The sequence below is a fragment of the Arachis ipaensis genome, chromosome B03 (genome assembly GCF_000816755.2).
Source record: "Arachis ipaensis cultivar K30076 chromosome B03, Araip1.1, whole genome shotgun sequence".
Classification (NCBI taxonomy): domain Eukaryota; kingdom Viridiplantae; phylum Streptophyta; class Magnoliopsida; order Fabales; family Fabaceae; genus Arachis; species Arachis ipaensis.
In genome coordinates this window covers 46167462-46183660 of record NC_029787.2, presented here as the reverse complement: position 1 = coordinate 46183660, position 16199 = coordinate 46167462, and the positions used below count along the sequence as shown (strand labels likewise).

General features: G+C 34.5%; 1 protein-coding gene and 1 long non-coding RNA gene across 3 annotated transcripts; both read right to left on the bottom strand.

Annotated features, from left to right (window-relative positions):
- Positions 8393-10405, bottom strand: LOC107630485. Of its 2 annotated transcripts, XR_001618295.2 has the most exons (3): positions 9920-10405; positions 8830-8946; positions 8393-8607 (listed from the first exon to the last, which is right to left on the bottom strand). It is a non-coding gene; the product is annotated as an uncharacterized LOC107630485 (long non-coding RNA). The 2 variants fall into 2 exon arrangements; XR_002359348.1 differs by lacking the exon at positions 9920-10405 and having other exon boundaries at positions 8830-9888.
- Positions 12230-13300, bottom strand: LOC107633123 (protein FAR1-RELATED SEQUENCE 5-like). Its single transcript, XM_016336758.1, has one exon. The coding sequence runs from the start codon at positions 13298-13300 to the stop codon at positions 12230-12232; it is 1071 nt and encodes a 356-aa protein (XP_016192244.1).

Genomic DNA, 16199 nt, shown 5'->3' with positions numbered 1-16199 from the left:
GAAGACAAACAAGTCGGAAGAAGGCTGAAAAGACCTCTCAACAAACTAAAAAGGGGCAATACCAAACTCGCACAAGGAGAAACTACTTAAGATCGACCAAAGTCAGGATGCTTAAGCACGACTTCCCAAAGAGATCAAAAGCTCTGAAAGCACGATCTCATGGAAAGGTCCGAACTCAAGCAGGGGCAAAGTCGTACAGGTCGACGTCAACAAAGAAGAGGCACAAGAACGATCTCAAAAAAGAACAAGCCAAAAGGTTGGAAAACAGCTAAAGGCTCAAATGTGCTTAGCTAAAAGGATACAACTCCGCTCAAAAAAGGCACAATCTCAAACAGGGCTACGAACGTCATCCGAGACTAAAAAAGGTTCTATATAAAGAACACTAAAAAGTCATTGGACAAGTTACTAAAATCCCGGATATCAAGCCGCAAGGATAACTTCGCCAAAGCAGAGGGTTGTCAACACAAACTTAAAGCAAGGCGTGATCTAGAAGGCAAGGGTAGAAAACCCACACTACCACTCAAAAGAGGTTGGACTGTAAAGTACCAAACCTCTAAAAAATCTGCAAAGATTGCAAAGCAATGAAGAAACAAGCCAGACAGATGCTTGAGCACGACTTCCAAAGAGATCGAAGCTTTGAAAAGCACGATCTCACGGAAAGATCGAACTCAAGTAGGGGCACTGTTCATACCCTAGGTCAAGCTGTCCGACCCGGGATATTTTACGACAAGTCGACTGACCTCTTTAGGTCAGACTATCCGACCTCTTTGAAGGTTGGCCCATGTCCGACCTCTTGGAAGGTTGGCCCATTACCGACCTCTTCTCAAAGAGCTCGGCCAAATCGCCAGAAGAGGCCCAAATAAAGGAGCACAGCCCAAATCTAAAGGCGGTCAGAGCCCAAAAAGATAAGGCGGCTCCCTAAAGGATAAGATGACCTCACCTAAAGATAAGATAAGATAAGATAAGATAACTATCTTGTCTCCAGAAAGGTCACTCTACAACCATTATAAATACACTGGAGCACCCAAGTATAACTCATACTCTGATTCTACTAAAAAACCTGCTTAATACCCTTGCTAACTTAAGCATCGGAGTCTCTTGCAGGTACCCCTCACCCTCCGGTGGTGAAGGATCAGCAGTGCAGCCAGGCTTAACAAGTCGGATATGACAGCTCCGGCCTCCACTTACAGCCGGACGCATCATCTCCGATCAGCATAGAAGATCTCGTCCGAGATCGACCTACAGTTTCAGGTAACCCTCGGAACAATATCCTTATCCAAATCATGGTTTTTCCAAAAGATTCCTCACAAAGTTTGAAATCTAGTGACCAAAGTTTGATAGCAACATAATGGCTAGGAATCATCTTTGGACGACCTAAGAGAACCTTCTCCCTATCTTCCAGAAGATTAAATTTGACTAAGAAGTAATCGAACCCAATGTCCAACACTTTATAGCCGTCTTTGAGCCTCCAAACAGCCTTCAGCTTGTGAACAATAGCCATATAACTAAGGTGTTTCCCAAGAAGTTTAATAACCATAGCATCTCGATATGGTTCAGAAAGTGTATCCCTAGCCTCCAACCTTTGGAGGCGATAAGTCACCTTGTTTACCTGTGAATAGGCATAGTGTCACCATCCAGATCCTCAGCATTGTTAATAGCCCTAGCCTTCGAGATTCTAATACAATAACCATAGTGTCATTATCCAGATCCTCAGTATTGTTGACAGTCCTAGCCTTCGAAGTTCCAATAACTTTATCCCTAAAAGAAACTTTCAAAGTCTCTTAAAACTAACCTGAAATGAACCCTCTTTATCACCAGATACATCTCTACCCTCACTCTCTCCCTTATTCTCCTTGAAAGAAAAAGTTTCACCCTGTTCTACCCTCGCAACCTCTTTCCTGCTCTTTTCGTTTGCTCCCTCCATCTCTTTGTGTACTTTTTGTACTTTCTATGTACTCTCTGCTAGAGTTTTAAAATATGATGTATACTATCTTGGCTCAGGATTCGGTGGTCCCAGAACCTTTGGACCACTTAATGGTCCCATTAGAAAACATGTTTTTAGAGTTTTTTTAACAATTGCTACATAGTCCTCGAACTAATTTTAATTACAAATTAACCCCATATATTTTATTTAATTATAGAAACTGTTTTTTATTTTATAAATTATTATTTTATCAATTATCTATTATATTTATTAACAATCAAATACAAAAACAACAACCAATTATATCCTCCATTGATCCTAATAAAGCTTTTGGCCATTCCAATCCATTAAAATATTAAATTTGATCTCGTGACGTTCGTCCATGGCTTCCAAATCGCGTTTCCTTGAAATTCAATCAATTGGTTTATCAAAACAATCGATTGAATGATAACTCAATCGATTGGATTACAGTGTATCACAAAACAATCGATTGAAAGTTGTAAGGTAGAATGGTTTTCGCTTAAACCAATCGATTGTTTATACTTTCCAATCGAATGACTGCCTCAAAACAATCGATTGTTTTTGTTACTCAATCGATTGAATTTACGAAAACAACATGAATTTGCCAAATACAATCGATTGGAAAGTGATGATATTGAAGTTTTAGCCAAATTCAATTGATTGGTAATGTAATCCAATCGATTGGAAGGTGATGAAGTTGAATTTTTTGCCAACTTCAATCGATTGTAATGCTACCCAATCGATTGAAATATGATGACTTTAAATTTTTTGCCAAATTCAATCGATTGGTAATGAAATCCAATCGATTGAAAAGTGATGACATTGAACTTTTTGCCAAATTCAATCAATTGGTAATGCAATCCAATTGATTGAAAAGTGATGACATTGAACTTTTTGCCAAATTCAATCGATTGGTAATGTAATCCAATCGATTGAAATTTGAAACGTGCTATGTATTAAAGCAGATAACCCTGCGTATTCACACCTACTCTCTCCCCCTTTTAAACGTTCGAACGCCATTTCTGCACCTCTCTCCTCTCTCTAAAATCCAGAAAGCTTCTGTCTTCTTCTTCTCCATTCTCACCCACGAAACCAATATCCCCATAATGGCCAGAACTAAGAACGCCAAAAGAGCCAGGGTTGAGGGAGAAAGCTCTGCCCCCGCCAGACTAATTGCTTCATCCCATTACATGGCAAGGTGGCTGCCGTCTCGCAGGGCACTGAACAACTATGTGGAGAAGTTCGAGTCCAGGGTAATTATTCCTCCCAGGTATATAACAGCCGAGTTCATTCAGGATAGACATTATAATTTGGTGTGGAATGCATTGCAAACACAGCACTTAATTGATTTTGTACAAACTAGGGATGATTATTATCCGCACTTGGTTAGGGCTGTTTATAGTACTTTAAATTATGTTGTTCCTGAACCTGATAAAGAGGGTGAAGAGGGTGAGGAGGTAATTCCGCTGATTGATTTTGATTTAGGGAAACAGCATTATAGAGTTACTTTGCAAGAACTAGCTGAACAATGGAGTCTAGGTTATCATGGGGCAAAATTTACTAGAGGTATTGCGGCAGATGAGGAATGGGGTGAATACAACAAATTAGTTGGTTTGCAGAGTTTACAATATGAGAATCCACACATGGATGCTAGAGGTAATATAAGTTGTAGTGGGTTGGGCAATGAGCAGCGTATATTGATGTATTTGTTTTCATACAAGTTGATTCCAAGAAAACATAATCATGGAATCTTGTTTAACGAAAATATTCTAGTGCTTTGGGCTATGGTGACTAGAAAGGAGATAAACTGGCCTTATTTTATGGTTCATCATATGCTTGAAATGAAGAAAGGAAAATCAAGTGTTGGTTTAGGATATGCTTGCCATTGGACCAAGATTTTCAAATGGCTTGGAATTGACTTGAGTAAAGAGAAAAGTGTCGTCTTGACTAATGTAGCCAAGATTGATGACAGCACTCTGAGACAGATGGGAAGAGATCCGGATGCCCAAGAACCTCAGGCCCAAGGACAACCATAAGACCAGGTGCAAGCACAACCACAGACACCCCCACCACCACCCCCTCCTTTGCCAACAATGCAAGATTTGATGGATGAATTGCGAAGCATGAGAGTATATATGGAGGAGCAATTTGCTGATATGAGGCAGCGTCAAGACAGGCAAATGGAAGCTATCAATCGTCAAGGAGAAGCAATTGATATTCTATACACTAATCTGGGCATCACAAACCCAAGGGGCATCATCCCAAGACCTGGACCATGAAGAAATTGTTATCTAGAACTCCACATCATCCTATGATCTCCATTGATGCTTGGATAGGAGTTAATATTTGAGTTAAAAAAATGTAGGACAAAATCTAAGTGTTATCTTCACTGTATCATGAAATGTGTCATTTCACTTTTGGGAGTCCCAGGTATTATTGTTCATTGTGTCATTTCACTTTTGAGAGTCCTAGGTATGTTTGATGCTGCTACTATTGCAACAGAAGCATAAGTTATTGATCAGCTTATTTTGTTTTTAAATTATTATGGCAATCTAACTTTCTTATTATACAAAGAAGTTAAAGTACCCAAAAATATCTTAGCTATGCATGTAAATCTGGGAACTTAAGCTGCAATCAGTTCTTGTATTAAATTGATTGAAGAATACTTGCAATCAGGTGTGTATGGAACCAATCGATTGGTTTAGTGGTAAAATCGATTGTTGTACCCTCAATTGCTAATTCAATCGATTTTTTTTTACTGCAATCGATTGAATATTCAGTGAAATTGATTGGAGTACTCTTATATATACTATTTCAATCGATTGGATTTTAATGCAACCGATTGAATAATACACACACCTCTCATTCAATCGATTGTGTTGTTGTTGTAATCGATTGGAGTCAATTTAGTTACTGCTTCAATCGATTGTTTTCTAAGTGCAATCGATTGAAGTATCCTCTTTTATTATTTCAATCGATTGGTGGGCCTATCTACTAGTTTTGAATCTTGTTTTATTTAGTTATTAATCTGATGCGTCTAATCTTCTTCTTCTTCTTCTTCTTCTTCTTCTTATTATTATTATTATTATTATTATTATTATTATTATTATTATTATTACTTAAAAATAATTATAGATAAGATATAATTATATGAATTGATCAAATTTAATTTCTTAAATTGGAAATAAAAATTAACTTAAAATTTGAAATGTATTTGTTTTTAATTAAAAGATAAGATATCTTAAACAGTTTTAAGATTATTCGGCTGATTTAAAAATATTTAAAAATTTTTAAAAAGATAGAATTAAAATTTTGTTATCTTTTTTGGGTATATATATGTGTTCAATCCGACTAATTTTTTATACGTTGACAAATTATTTTAAGTATTTGCCTTTCAACCAAGTCTACTCGTAATATATTCTTCCGTTGATAATAATCATGGATATTCCTTCTAATGAAGATATAGTGGGGTCTTCAATTATGCATGTAACACACAGAATATGTCATTGGACTATGATGTTATCAAAGTTGATTTTGGTGATCAACTTGGAACTACAATTCCTAGTGCTAAGGTAAGACTTAATGGGTTTTTAATTTTCAGTATAATGTATTACGAGTAATTTAAACTTTTATTTTTTTTTATTTTCTACAGGATGACCAAGTTATTAATGACGATGTTATTCAAAGCGAGGATGTAAATAAAGTTCAAGAATTGTCTAGCAAAGTGGATAAGGTCCTCTCTAGCATGGAGATAATGTGATGTGACAAACAGTAATTAATATATATTATGTAAAATAATTTATATATTATAACCTTTTTTATCATTCTTTTTTGCAGTCAATGAGAGTTGTAAACATGGCTCGGGATGAAATAATTGATAAAATCCTTGAATTAGTAAGTCGCATTGAGACAATGATATCACAACTCAGTCTGAACAATGATTCCGAGACTCCGACCAAGCTATCTGTACAAAACACACATCCAATCTCAAGATTGAAGGCTAAGAGTTCGTCTATTGATATTCATACTGCTATATCAGACGATGAGGATGATCTTAATGTACTGGATCATATGTCTTTCACTCACGATGATCCGTTCCACATCAAGATCAATATGGACAAATCAGTATCCCCAACTATAAGATCCGCATAAAAAAAAATGTCAAAGGTATATGCATGTGTAGTAAAATTTCATAACTCTTATTATTTGAGTAATATATTCTTAACATGATAATAAGAATATACTGAAACTGTTTTTTTCTCAGGGTAAGAGCATTATGGGGACGCAGAAAAAATTACCGTTCACTCACCCAGGCGGAATTAGAAAGCCAAAGATTGAGCCTAAATCAGTCAATAAATTGAAGGCATCTTATGCACTGAGCCAACCCACAAAAAACTATAGAAGACCTGTTTATTTCTTTTCCATTACCAACGTAATTATCACTTAAATTATCTAGTTTCTTATGGGCACTGCTAATTATTACGTTTAGTGATGAATTGCTAATACTTTTGTATTAAAATTTGTAGTTAATGCAGTGTCAATTTATGCCAACTCCAACCATGCGTCTTTTGGAAGATCAGATAAAGGCCTGTGCATATATATTTTCAGCATCGTTAGATCCATCGTAAGTTAATTTGATATTATCTTTGTTGTCGATGAATGAGGGCCAATCTAATGTGTTTCAGTTTTTAATGATACAGTGAAGAACTTGTCGTAACAGATACAATCAGAGCAACTAGATCAGACTTTGAACATTTCATACCTGATAGACCCATTACTGATAAGGTACACAAGTAATCTATTAGTTAATCTACGTTCGGTTATGGGCATAATCTCGTAATATATTTGGATTGTGATTTAGATTCTTGAATTAGCGGCATTGAACTGCACTGATATACAATCTGATATAAGTTTCAAGACAACATGGCAACTTCCACCGAGATTTGTGGTATGTTCTATAACCCCTGACAAGATAATTTCATTTATCATAAGTTACAGATGTAATGCTGATATAGAACCATACTTTATCATGTACTAAAACATACATTGGTTTGCATTTATGAACTAGGTGGATGTCTTCAGCAAGACAGATTTAAAGAAGAAGATGGAAGACTATATTTATAAATTTATGCAACCTACTGCTGATTTAAAATTTATAAGAATTTTTTCTTAATATTCATTGTTGGATATAGTTTTTCATCATTAGTATACATAACTGAGGGGCAAATTTTTATGGTCTAGATATATGTTCCTATTCAAAAGGGTGACCACTGGTATCTAATGGTAATCTCGCTTTGCGAGCGAACAATCTATCACCTGGACACCCATTTTAATGATGACAGAATTTGCTATCATGAACGTGTTATGAAGACACTATTAAGTCCGTGAAAAAATTTATATAAGCTTATTAGATCTTATTTTGTTTTTATTATTTAACCAGTGAAATGAACTCAGGCACACGTACTAGATCAAGTCATCACGTCGAACTTTTACAAGGATTATGGCATTCAAGAGTATAATAAACAATTTCATGACTACAAAATTGAAAGACCAGAAGATATACCTCAATGTTCCTCAAGCTTGAACTCTACAACTTGGGTGATGAAGTGGATGGATATGACTTATGATTTCAAGCCAAATGGTAACAATAAGGTGAGCATTTATAAAACAACTCTCTAATATTTAATCCTTATTTTTTGGTACTAATTTATAATGAATAAATTGTAGCTTGAGGATCACGATATTCGCATGATAATCGTGGTGCATATACTTCGGAGTCGGATCAACCATAAGAAGTCACAGATTATAGCATCGGTCCAGGAGTTTTGGAATATGCACAGTTCTTATGAGATATAAAGATAATAGTAGTAATCTAGATAGATTATAATACTTTGGTTATTGCGTATTTATTTGTTAGAGTTAGTGGATGTACTTCTTGCGAATTTTTTTCAATGACTTCTTAAATAGATATGTAATGCGTCGTTGCTTTTGCAATTTTGCTCTATTTCTATGCACCGTATAGAGATTTAGTTTAAAAACTCATATTTTTATGATGAAGTAATGTCATTTCTATTTATTATTTCAACAACCATCCCATACAAATATTATTTCAAACCGTTCTAGTAAGTGGTTCACTAGTCAGTGGTTCAACCGGAAAAACCGTCTTAGAATAGAATAATAAATAATCTATAAATAAAATCCAAAAATATAATTATAGCCTAGTAATTCATATGCACAGATTTCCTTTTAATTCAAATCAGTTTTCCATTAATGATCTCACTTAGCATCCCATGGAGTTCATCTCTAGCTTCAAATATTCTTTCTCTGTCATAGCTATCTACCACAAAGATAAGCCCTTGTGTGTTCCGAAAATAATGCCTCGGTTGAGAACTATTCGGTTTTTTTTAATTAATTCAAACAAAAATAATGAACAATATGATCACACAGTGATACAAAATTATAATTAAAAAGCTAGATTAATCAAAAAATGATTACAATAGTTGATCACATAGTAGATGCAACTTCTATAAAACAAGAAACAATCATAACAAATATTATTTGTAATTAAAAAGCTAGATTAATCAAATTATGATTACAATATTACATAACATTTCAATTCCACCTTCAGTTTCACTAATCTTATCCCTCATACTATGATCAAACTGCAAAAATATCACAGATACAACAGTAAATATCAACACTAACAGTGAATCAAAACCAAAAACAAAACAAGAATAAATCATTGAATCAGTAACAAGTGAGAAGCTAAAATAGCAGCAGCCACCAATTTCTACTAATACGATAGATTCCATGACAAATAGATCCTACTACGTGAACATGGAGAACCAAATAGATTCACTAAAATGACAAGCCTAACACATCACCTGTACTGCGAGAGCATCTCATCACGAGTTTCATGCTTCTTTTCAGTTCCATTATCTGAAATCACTTCTTCCTGCACATGCTCCTCAATTTCCTGGCTATCCTCCATTGGACCAACTCTAAAACAAATAAATAGATGTTAACTTAAAGTACCCAAAATTATCTTACAGTTATAAGAAATCATATGCAAACAGCAACAAGAAAAGAATCGAAAGCAAACTAATCATCGAAGTTAGAAAGAAAATAGTGAAGCTATACGCTATGCAACAAATTCTCAAAATTAGACAGTTAAACCAGGATCAATCAATGCTAAATTTTATTGAAATAATTTTAACAAGTTCAGCACAATGATTAATAGCAAAAAAAAAAGGCTAGCACTATCAACTCTCCAATTGCTCAATAACCTCATTTCCTTCCCAACACCTTCAAAGTAATCTCTAGCTCATCCCACAATAAGTTATATCAATTAGAAATTATCAAACCACATTCATTTTGTATGCAAAAAAGTTTTAACATGGAAAGCTTCATTGCAAGAATACAAGTTGGTGTGCAGGTCCTCGGACAGCAAATCAATACAAATATTCAAAAAAAAGAAATATAACACAGCAACAACACAACAAAGAGTCAAAGGAACATTTAAAACACAGCAACAACACAACACCTATAGGAACATTTAAAACAAAGCAACAAAGAAAGAAATATATAAGAACACCCAAACGAAGGAAACTTCAATCATAGCTTAAACCAAAATTCACAATCCCTTTAAATTGAAGCAGCAAGCAACTTGAGAACTAAAGCAAGGTTAACAACTAAATTAGTCTAAATTTAACAAAGATTAACAGAGCTAATTTAACTAAATATTCAATGATTCAATTCCAAACAAGAAAATAGTATAATACAGTGCAGGAGCAGAGCTAATCGATGATTTAAATTTCATTTTGAGTAGCACTAACAGAATCCAAAAAAAATCAATGTTCTAGCAGAATCACAAAAAATCATTGAATCAATGTTCTGAGCAAAGATAATAAAAACATATCAAAAAATAAAAAAGAAAATGAAGCCATTGCCTTCGTGAGCTCGAGGAAGACACACCAACTGTTGAATGAGGAAGAAGCGTGGAGCCGCAGACGACCAGACGAAGACACGATGGTGTCTGATCGCAACGGCGGCGTTGAGTGAGACCCTTGCGGCAGTGGGGGAGTAACCTAGGGTTTTTGTTTTAGGGGTGGGGCGTTGTATACCTGTATCTGAATGAGGAAGAGGAGGATAAGGGGGAACCTGCGCGACAGAGGCTTCCACGTTCACACGATGGCTGCGCGATGGAAAGGAAGGAAGGTAGCGATGGCTGCGGCGCGATGGAGGGGACGTGAGGGAGCATGCGGTGGCTAATCGAAGTTCCGACGGCGGCGGTAGTAGGCAGTGGCTGGACGGACGTCCAGGAGCTCAAAGAGAGGAGCCTGGACTGATTGTGAGAGAGGCACTGAGGGCTCAGGCAAATGCGCGTTCTGGATTTGGATTTGAGTTTGGAATCTCGAAGATGGAGTCTGGTTAGGGTTAGTTAGTGTGCAGCACAATGAAACGCCAGCATTTTGTTCCTTTTTCAAATTACCGGCCAGGTCACGGTTCGGTTCGACCGACCGGTTACCAGCCAGTTCGACGATTTAATTGCGGTTTTGGAAATTGACGGTTTTAACCTTTGTCTGAATCGTTTTTTATAGCGGTTCACAGATCAACCGGTTCGACCCAACCAACCGGTTCTCATCTGATTTAACGGTTATCCAGCAGTTTTATCTCCAACGGTTATTACAGGAGGATCGGACCGCGTGCTTAACCGGTTCGCAGTTAAACCTGTTCGACCGGTCTGTCCAGGCCGATTTTCAGAACCCTAAAAATTAGGGATTTTGCCAGTGAGAGTGAGACTGAGAGTGAGCAAAAAGGGAGAGGGGCAGTTTACCCGTTATCGCTAACCGGTATTTATTTGACAATTATTACATCTAGAAAGCATAAGCACGACTATTGGAAGAATGTATAAAATCTCATTAATATAGTGAGAAAAAAAATACAACTACGGAACTGATTTTCTACCCAAAAATATTAAAGTTTATGGAGGTTGCTAATTATCACTATCTAACTCAGCCGTCACTTCGGTACACATGTCGCCATCGTCCGAACCGTTAGCTTCATTTTCTATAACGTTGTTGTCAATGTCCTTTTGCCAAGGACATGTTATCTTTTTATGTCCTTCCATTTGACAAACACTACAACGTTGCCACTTCTTCTTCTTAGATGGTTGCCTGAGCCTCCAGTGGTTTGATGCATATACGGATTGCTAATTCTAGCTACACCTGACTGAGGTTGATTAGTGCCTTCGTCTGCAGCCTTGTAAGATGAGTACAATCCCATAATTATGTCACGTGTCTCTTCATATCTTTCTGGTACTTTAGCAGTAACAGCAGCCAATTGTTTAGAAAATTCCACCAAGGTACTTTGATGACTAATAACAACAGCATCCCTGGTGAACCCACTTGGATCATTGAGTGCTGATTTAACCTTTTTTGTCCATCTATCCAATACCAATGACCGGGGAATCTCACAGATGTCTCTGTCAACCAGAACTTTCACAATATGTTCGCAGGGAATACCAAATGACTCCATTCTTAAACAGGTACACATGAAGATCATTTCTTCTTGACGAAAATCAATGGTCCACATAAAATCGGGCCTCCCATGCTTACACACAATGTACTTTATGCAATTTTCATCGGTATTATCTATGTTTAGCAACTGCATTGATCCAGCTCTAGGGAGAAATGGCTGAAAGAAAATAAATATCTCATGAGTGTATAACTCAGCAGCATATCTCTCTAGCAGCTCTATACAAGTTTGCATGACGGGCATCCCACGTGTAGATTCATAATCAGCATTAAATTCTTTAAAGCGCATGTGTGCAACACACCTTTGAAAATGCTCTACAAAACTTGTCAAATCATACCACGACCCCACATACCTTCCCACAACTGAGTGTAAACCTTCACATCTTGATGTAGTTCTAAAGCCAGCAAAGAATTTTCCTCTTAGATATGCAGTAGCCCAAATATGCTTCTCTTCGTACATGTTGATCACCCACGGCTTATCCTCAATGCCAAATTCTTCAATAAGCTGAACCTACTTACGCTTAAACACGGGAATCTTGTAGTCTCCCAACATGATTTTTCTGAATTTAGATGTAAACGATGGATTTTCAACATTGCTAGTTGCATTTCGAATAAGGTGCCAAGCGCATAATCTATGTCTGACTTCGGGAAATACATCTCTCACTGCATTCCTAATCGCCATGGTCCCATCAGTTATAATTGAGGTCGGGGCCTTGCCCCTCATTGCAAACATGAGCTGACACAGGAGCTAAATATATGTATCAGTAGTTTCGTCTACAATTAACGCAGCAGCAAAAACAATTGTTTGGTTGTGGTGGTTAATCCCGCTGAATATGACTAATGGACAACTATACTTGTTCTTCTTGTACGTATCATCAAAAGCAATAACATCCCCGAAGAGTCGGTAGTCTAGTTGGCTAATCCCATCAGACCAGAACAAATTACGTAACAAACCTCTTGAATCGTGACATGCCTTGAAATATAATTGTGGATCCTTCAACCGCATATCCTCCAACTTCTTCAACACTCGTGCTGCATCACCAGGAATTTGACGCCTTTGCTGAGCAATCTCATTGTACATATCTCTGGGACCATAGCCAACAAATTCGTACCTGCCTGCTTGACTAGCTAGAAGACTAAATATCTGTGAGGTGCTAATCTCTGACTTTAGCATGTTCATCATTTGCATAATATCTGCCTCTGACATTTTTCTGTGGGTAGGCAACATAGCACTGAATTGTGTATCCAATAGATCATGGTTGTGTTCATCAGAGAAATAAAAGATATGCCACCTTCCACTTTCTGGTACAAATTTAACATCCATTTGGACTTCACATCCAGTTCTTGTTTCCAATCTAGGCTCCTTCTGCCTTTTTTCCATCGTGTAATATTTCTCCATCCTGAATCCTTGCCTATGACATACAAACTTTTGTTTGTAAATCTCGCCAGTACTATTCTTGAAGGTCTTGCTCTTCCTTGCACTAAAGCCCTTCGACTTTGAGTACTTCATATAAAAATTAAATGCAAGCTGCAAAGTAGAAAAGTGGTATTTGCCAATTTCCTCCGCAAAATTCTCACTAAATTTCAAAGTTGTAATGTCTTGCACGGAGTCAACCGCATAAGCGGCTTCAAGGATATCTTCTGACATATCAGATTCAGAAAAAAATGCTCCCTCAGTAAATTCATATATGAAATCTTGTTCGAATTCATTCTGTTCATCCATCATATCTTGGTCACTTACTAGCTCTTCTTGTTGGTTAAAGTCATCGTCCTCCTGGTATTGCTCATTCATCTCAGTGTCCGTAAATATACCTGACATCTTAAAAATGTCCAATGAAAAAAATTATTTAATACACACAAAGTCATATATTTTTATTTGTGGTAAAAGTTAAAAATTAAAAGTAAATAATATTTAAACTTTTTTGTTTAACAAAATTAAAATAAAGCACAAAAATAAGAATAAATTTGTATAGGAGTACATTCATTATGTTATAATTTTAATAATTAATGTAAATTTTAAAAAATTGAATAAATTTATATTTATTTTGATTACATTCAAAAGTGAATTATATGTATTCTTATAATCAAGAAATATACTTAACTTCTTTTATAATAAGTAAGTTTTTCAATAATTTAATTTATTAAAAAAATTTCATCTTTTTATTTATCCTACAAAATAAAAATTCATATTAATAGTTTTGAATAAGACAATTAAAATAAAATATAAAAATAAAGCTTGAATAAAAAAATTCAAAATTTTTAATCTAAAAATATAAAATAGTTAAAAAATAAAAAAATTATTTAAATATGATTTTTCAAGACACTCTATAACTTAGATGAATAAATATTATTTTTAAAATAAATCATGATATATTGATACAAAAATTATTGTGTGTAAATTTTTTAAAAAATAATAAACATCTCTCGTTAATAACAATATTGGAACTTAAATTTGAACGATACTTGATATTATATATTGTGTAGGTACTTAAGTATTTAGAAAAGTACGTTAATAATTTGAAGAGAAAAATTATTAGTGTAAATTTATTTTTTTAAAAAATTAATCCTTATTGAACTATTCTACTTTTATTCCTTCAAAACATATCTTAATAAAAATATTTGTAACAATAATTTACATCTAATAAGAATATCTTAACGAGCAGTTACATCATTCTGTCATGGGTTAATGCAAAATTTACAGAACGTGAGTACGTGATTGAGTATGTTGTTTTAGATTATAAACATAGGGGTAAAATAGGAAAAAAATCGACACCCAACCCTCTGTATTCCTAATATAAATTGTTATAGATAAGTATAGTTTCTTAAAATTTTGGGGTGTCCAGGCCACTACTCGTCCCCTCTAGGTCCGTCCCTGATTGCTAGCTAATTAATTAATAATAATAAATAATAACATCTATTTACTTTTTAGTATTTCTCAATTTCTATGAATTAATAAAAGATAAAAAAAAATATTTTTTCCTTACACAATCAATTTCACGAATAAAGTATCGAAACGAATAATTGCAAAATTAGAGATTCTATTCACTGACCTCGATTTTGTAATCAAAACGATGGTTTATTTTTTTAACACTACAATGAAAAACTTGATTGGACCTTTGCTGATTGCTGCAACGGTGATTAACGATGAAGAAATAGTGGATATTAAATAGACGGATAAAAAATTAAAAAAAAATTGGATATTGAGTAGATGGATGTTCCAAAGAAAAACAATTAAATTTTTTATAATCAAAGAAAATGATACACGACTTCAATGGTGGGATTGAATAATTAGTGATGGATTATTCACCAATTTATAATGTTAATATTAAGGAAAAGATAAGATTAGTTTATCTACATCAAAATAAAACAGCAAAAATTGAAGATAGAATTTTAAAGATAAGATAGATGAATAATAAGATAATTTCTAAAAAGATAACAAGATTGAAATAGGCACATGACACATTTCAATCAATTGGATTGTATTACCAATCGATTGAAGTTGGAAAAAAATTCAACTTCATCACCTTCCAATCGATTGGATTACATTACCAATCGATTGAATTTCTCTAAAACTTCAATGTGATCACTTTCCAATCGATTGTATTTGGCAAATCCATGTTGTTTTCGTGAATTCAATCGATTGAGTAACAAAAACAATCGATTGTTTTGAGGCATTCATTCGATTGGAAAGTATAAACAATCGATTGGTTTAAGCGAAAACCATTCTACCTTACAACTTTCAATCGATTGTTTTGTGATACACTGTAATCCAATTGATTGAGTTATCATTCAATCGATTGTTTTGATAAACCATCGATTGAATTTCAAGGAAACACGATTTGGAAGCCATGGACAAACGTCACGAGATCAAATTTAATATTTTAATGGATTGGAATGGCCAAAAGCTTTATTAGGATCAATGGAGGATATAATTGGTTGTTGTTTTTGTATTTGATTATTAATAAATATAATAGATAATTGATAAAATAATAATTTATAAAATAAAAAACAGTTTCTATAATTAAATAAAATATATGGGATTAATTTGTAATTAAAATTAGTTCGAGGACTATGTAGCAATTGTTAAAAAAACTCTAAAAACATATTTTCTAATGGGACCATTAAGTGGTCTAAAGGTTCTGAACCACCGAATCCTAAGCCTACTATCTTGGTAGTTTACTCTAAAATAAAATTTATTTTGTAAACTAGAGTATGAAAAGACTATATCATTTAGATGAGTATGGAGAAATTATATTATTTAAGCTATAAAATAAATTAATAATCAAGTTAGTACCTAAATAAATAATATTTAATAAATTTTAAATAAATTATTTTTTATTTTAAATATTTTATTTTTTATTTTAAAAAATAAATTAAACAATTTAAATACCATAATAATAAAGTACTAGAAAATTCACCGAAACATATTTGTATTTTGACTGGAAAGAATCTTTATGACTTTATTCTCGTTGTTATTGGGCTGCTTATTGCCTAGTGGTTAGTGGCAATATACTACAAAATTTGAACCAAGAATGAGTGCGGTACGGTGTAACAGCCTACCCCTCATTTCTCTTGATTTAAATAAAATATTGAATCCCCCTTAAGTCCTTAGTCCTTACCCCGCATGCATAAACCAGACGTCACACACTCACCATTTCAATCTCTGCTATCCTCTCCTCTTTAATCTTTATCCTTCCCATTTTCTCATCTCTCACCTA